At 34.1% G+C, this 5,965-nt stretch overlaps 1 protein-coding gene across 2 annotated transcripts in view; it reads right to left on the bottom strand.

The window, feature by feature from the left end:
• The window catches only part of LOC106467276 (protein OSCP1-like), a 102,242-nt gene extending 97,636 nt beyond the window's left edge, over positions 1–4,606 (bottom strand). The window contains exon 1 of one of the 2 annotated variants that reach the window (XM_022395418.1): positions 4,328–4,606. In XM_022395418.1, the coding sequence (XP_022251126.1) occupies positions 4,328–4,439 (112 nt within the window). In that variant the 5' untranslated portion in view covers positions 4,440–4,606. Of the gene's footprint in view, positions 1–4,285; positions 4,307–4,327 lie in introns of those variants that run through there. The other variant, XM_022395420.1, reaches the window with a different exon arrangement.
• Positions 4,607–5,965: the final 1,359 nt, after the last annotated feature.

Below are 5,965 nucleotides of genomic sequence, written 5' to 3' on the forward strand. Positions count from 1 at the left end.
TGTTGTGAATTGGGCAGCTGAGTTATTTGGAGACACTGATAAGATGGGGAAAACTTTTAAATATTCAAGGTTAAAAATATTCCTTATAGAAAGAAAAGGATACCTGCAAGTAAAAAAACCAGGTTGGCTCACAAAGAGTTTAAGAGATAAAATTAAAGAAAAGCACCATAAGATTAAGAAATTTAAATTGACGAGTATGACAAGGGATTTAGAAGATTACAGAAGATCAAGAAAGTTGGTGAAACAGTAAATTAAAGATATCAAAAAGGGTGTATGAGAAAAGGTTGGCTGAAAATGTAAAAATTAATGGTAAGTATTTCTTTAAATACATTAAACGTAAACAAAATGTTATGATTGGGGTAGGACCTTTTAGGGATGATAAAGGAAGGCTAGTATCTGATGATTATGAGATGGCTGAGTTATTAAATTTTGTTTTTTCTTCAGTTTTTAATGACAAAGATTTAAGCAGTATTCCACATCTTGAACAGTTGATAAATGGAAATGAGATCAAACAAGATGACTGCATTAATTCTGAGCTGATTAAGAAAAAATTGGGAAGTTTAAAAAAACAGTAAAGCTTATGGGGCAGATAATATTTCTCCAAGGATTTTGAAGGAGGTCAAAGATTGGATATGTAAGCCACTTGCTATTATTTTTTGGTCAGTCTTTGAATAGTGGGCAGGTACCAGAGGATTGGAAGATAGCTAATGTAACTCCTTTTTTTCAAGGGAAATGATAAAAATTGTCCCAGTAATTATACACCCATTAGTCTTGCATCTGTTGTGGAAAAGGTTTTGGAAAGTCTGTTAAAAGATGCTTTGCAAAGTCATTTAACAAAGTTTAGAATTTTATTGGATAGTGGTTTCACTAAGGGAGAATCTTGCCTTACAAATCTTTTGAAAATCTTTGAAAAGGTTACTGCTTATGTAGATGAGGGTAAAGATGTAGATTCAGTGTATCAGGATTTCAGAAAGCAGATGACACATAAAAAGCTTGTAAAAAAACATCTCTATAGGTGTGGGAGATAAGTTAACAAATTGGATAGAAGGGTGGGTGGATGTAAGAAAACAGAGGGTTGTTACAAATGGAGTTCAGTTAAACTCGATTAATGTCACAAGTGGGGTACCTCAAAGCTCAGTCTTAGGGCTTTTGCTCTTTTTGATTTACATCAATGATATAGATGAAGGAATACTCAATAAATCAATTAAATTTGCAGATGATATTAAGGTCTTGGGTCTTCCTAGCTGTGAAGAAGATGTTGCTGATTTACAAAAGGATTAAGATCATTTAGTGAGTAGGGGAAATAAATGGCAGATGGATTATATTTATAATAAATGAAAGATAATGCATGTGGGTTATCATAATTTTAATTATAAGTATAATTTGGATGGGAATAACCTTAATAGTGTTATGAAGGAAAGGAATCTTGATATAGTAGTCACTCAGTTTTTAAAGCCATCCAAGCAATGTGCTGTTGCTAGTGGTAGGGCAAATAGAATTTTAGGTTGTATTTATAGAAATATTGAATACAAGTCTAAAGAGGCTATAATTTCATTGTACAGGTCACTGGTTAGGCCACATTTGGAATATTGTGTTCAGTCTTAGGTTTCTAACTGTAGAAAAGACATTGAATTGTTGGAAAAGGTTCAGAAAATGGTTACTAGAATGGTGCCTGGGATGGAGGGGTTGTCATATGAGGAGAGGCTTAAATCTCTCAAATAGTTTTTCTCTTGAAGAAAGAAGAGTTAAGGGGGATCTGATTGAGGTGTTTAAGATTCTAAAGGGCATTGATAGTGTTGATGTATCATCTTTTTTCATACTTAACAGTGAGAATAGTTGGACTAGGGGACACAAATATAAATTTTGGCAAGGTAGGAGTCATCATTAGCTAAGACAGTTTCATTTTTCTAACAGGGTGGTTGGCCTTTGGAACAGGTGTTCTTCAGATGTTGTAGAGGCAGTAAATTTAAGTGAGTTTAAGAAAAAGCTTGAAAAGTATATGAATGATAAGGGCTGGCTTTAAGATTATATTTTAAATTAATTTAATTTAGTTTAGAGGGTGGAACAGCCAAGATGGACCAATAGGTCACACATTGTCTCAAAACGTTATGTTATGTTGACTATCCAATAAAAATTCAACAATTTGTTAAATGACTTTGCAAAGCATCTTTTATCAGACTTTCTAAAACTTTTCCCACAACTGATGTGATACTAATGGGTCTATAATTACTGGGACAATTTTTATCACCTCCACTGAAAAGAGGAGTTACATTTAGCTATCTTCCAATCCTCTGGTACCTGCACACTATTCAAGGACTGACAAAAAATAGTAGTAAGTGGTTCACATATCCAATCTTTAACCTCCTTCAAAACCCTTGAGGAAATATTATCTGGCCTAGGAACCTTATCGTTTTTTAAACTTCCCAATGTTTTTTTAACCAGCTCAGAATTAATGCAGTCATCTTGTTTGATCTCACTTCCATTTATAAACTGTTCAAGATGTGGAATACTGATAAAATCTTTGTTAGTAAAAAACAAAGAAAAAGCAAAACTTAATAACCCAGCCAATTCATAATCATCAAGTATAAGCCTTCCTTTATCATCCCTCATTTTGTTCACCCTTAGTGTACTTAAAGAAATCCTTATTGTTAATTATTACATTTTTAGTCAACTTTTTCTCATACATCCATTTTGATGTCCCAATTTCCTGTTTCACCAACTTTCTTGATCTTCTGTAATCAATCAAGGGTTTTTATTTAGTGGTTAGCCCACAAGGTTATGTCTCATGTGACTAGCTAATTTACATAATGTTTCACAACAATAATATCTGCACATTACCACTAAGGGAGCTTGTGTTAGTTTCATAATACAAACATACTCAAATTGAACATGTTCTGACTAGAAGGTGAGTTGGTGCTTTAATAAAATTACAAACTTATAACTGAACTAAATGACAGAAGGAACAATAATTGAACAGTAAACAAAACCATAACAAAGTAAAAGTAGAATTTGCTATCTGACACTACTTTCTCCCCAATGAAAAAGTCCCACTAAAAGTGGTAGGTGCAAATGTAGTGATGGGGCCATAAAGCATTGCCCTTGATCTTGATGGCAATCAAGAGAAATTCCCTACAAGTGAGGATGATTCCTAAAACTCTAGGAAAGTATTTCAGCCCTCCTTAAGAAAACTCATAAGAAAACTCCACTTTTTTCCTTTTTTTTTCTCTACAACTACTTTCTCTCCAATGAAAAAGTCCCACTAAAAGTGGTAGGAGCAGATGTAGTGATGGGGCCATGAAAAAGTCCCACTAAAAGTGGTAGGGGCAGATGTAGTGATGGGGCCATAAAGCATTGCCCTTGATCTTGATGGCAATCAAGAGAAATTGCCTACAAGTGAGGATGATTCCTAAAACTCTAGGAAAGTATTTCAGCCCTCCTTAAGAAAACTCATAATTAGGCCCCTCCCTCCACTTTTTTCCTTTTTTTTCAAATATTGTTTTTCGATCATACAAAGATTTCTGAATAAAAAATGAAATGAACACAGTTGATTCACTTTACCCCTTTTCTTTATTTCTCATAAATTCTGTATCGTTTTGATGAAAAAATGAAACGAAGAAGACTTCTATTTGCATGGACCCTTTGAAGACAATCAACAATCATGAAAAAAAAGAGTGTACACTTTCTTTCAAAGAGGTCATTTAAAAAAAAAAAATGCCTCCTCCTTCCTTTTTTTAAAAACACCATATGCTAAACGTTTTTTTTACTTGGCCTTACCTAACTAATTCTACTTGGTTTACACCTACATACTGTATAGCAACTAAAATATATAAAATCTATGTTTAAAATTACAGTAACTTGAGTAATTCAGCCAGCTCTCCCCCCCCCCAAAAAAAACGAGCCAAGTAATCTCTGTAAGCATATGTAGAATTGTTACAATAAAACTTTATAAATAGAATGACATTAATAATACTGGATTTCCATTTCATAATTTCAAGCCTGTGTTCATTATTCTCATGTAAACTTCCTCAGGCTAATGTTGATGACTTGTGCGCTATTTTCAGTTTATTGACTCCACATTTCTGATATTTCAATAGATGTTATTTGTCTCACCAATCACACACGAATGATGTCGATGAGGAGAAGCAATGTAAATATTACTTTCACTTGTAAAATGTATAACAATATAGTATGCATGATTTTTACGTTAATGATATTTTTTAATTTTACAACTTATGAGTTATATAGGCTTTTTAAAGTTTACTTTAGTTTAGTTAATAAGGCTTACGTTTCTACTTCAACTTCCAAGTTCCATGCTCCACATTCTTACCTTTCACGGCCTTATCTGAAGGAATGTTCTGAGCTCTAAGTCTTTGAAAAAGAACATACATCATTTCTCCCCCTAGATTTATAAACATTATTGGTAAAGCTTTCACTGACATTTCTGAGTCTGTTCAACCGAATTGGTTACTATTTTCCAAACTGAAGGCCTATACAATCTGTTACGTAAACAAATACCCGTTGCTATGTGTAAAAAAACAACTCTAGCTTTAACCAATAACGACTTAAAACGTTCGTTCCTTGGTGACACGCAAATGCCTTTTAGATACACACTGTTCGGTGTTTTCACCCATGATGAGTTGAAATTATATGGCTGTGCATAAAAATCCCGAGAAAATCTCCGAAAATAAACCAGTGATCCTAAAATATGTCTGAAGCTACTATACGCTATAGTTTATTCTGAATTATTTTGAGTATTTCCTCTGTTTTACCGCTTCTAATATAACCCACGAAGTCAATCAACAACTGTGGAAATGGTTAATTAATAATAAAAACAAAAAACTGATGAGAATTATAGAGTTGCAAACATACGATAGCTAGTTCAATCATGTCATATTGGTTAAACGGTAAGTTTTCAGGGCAAATAACGTTAAACACTGTGTTTCGATATTCACTGTGGGCACAGCACAAATCGTTCATTGTGTAGCTTTGTGGTTAAATCGTAAATACTGCACCCAGCTATATTAGCCCTTGATTTACAATGTACTGTAAAGAAAAAAGAAAACAACATATTTCCTGTGATATTGTTACGACAGTGGTAGTCACGTGACGCTAATAACACGTCATGATATTCTAGAAGGATTGGGGAACATCACGAATAATCCAGTATGTGCTAGGCGCCCTCTATTTCTGTATATAAGTGCGCCGGATAACGTGAGAGTAATCAACCGGAATAGAATTGCAGACAGGCAGAGATAGAGATGGACAATTGAGTCAAGCGCGATAGTAAGTAAAGTGCGTGAATCGTTCGTTGTGAATTATAGAGTGTGTGTGTGTATGTTAAAGTAACTGTGGAAATTAAGTGTATTGCAAAGTTGTATTGAGAAAGAATAAACTAGTTTTATTTAAGAAAGAACTTGTATCGCTGAAGTTTCTCGGGTAGAATTTCTACTGGAAATTAACAAACGAACAGAGACGTAACAAACTGATGTCAGAAGTGGGATAAGAACATAAAAAAAAAGATGGAAACGAAAGGGAGCAAATCAAACTACAGCCTAGCAGATTTGATGGCAGCAATACAAGAACAGCAAAAGAAACAAGAAGAACGAGAAAATAATGTTATGCCTCTGGTCATTGTTTGTTAATTTCCCAGTATAAATTCTTCCTGAGGAACTTCAGAGATACAAGTCCTTTCTTAAATAAAACTAGTTTATTCTTTCTCAATTCAACTTTGCAATACACTTAATTTCCACAGTCACTTTAAACACACGCTATAATTCACAATGATTCACGCCCTTTCTTACGGTCACTACCGCGCTTGACTCAATTGTCCGTCTTTATCTCTGCCTGTCTGCAATTCAATTCCGATTGTTGCTGTCACTTCTTGGCGGTCTTATGTACAAGAATACCGCATTTCTAGTAAACAGTCGAGGCTTCACAAAGGGACATCAATTTTCTAGAAGCTCAT

This window comes from Limulus polyphemus, unplaced genomic scaffold (genome assembly GCF_000517525.1).
Source record: "Limulus polyphemus unplaced genomic scaffold, Limulus_polyphemus-2.1.2 Scaffold2551, whole genome shotgun sequence".
In the NCBI taxonomy this organism is placed as follows: Eukaryota; Metazoa; Arthropoda; class Merostomata; order Xiphosura; family Limulidae; genus Limulus; species Limulus polyphemus.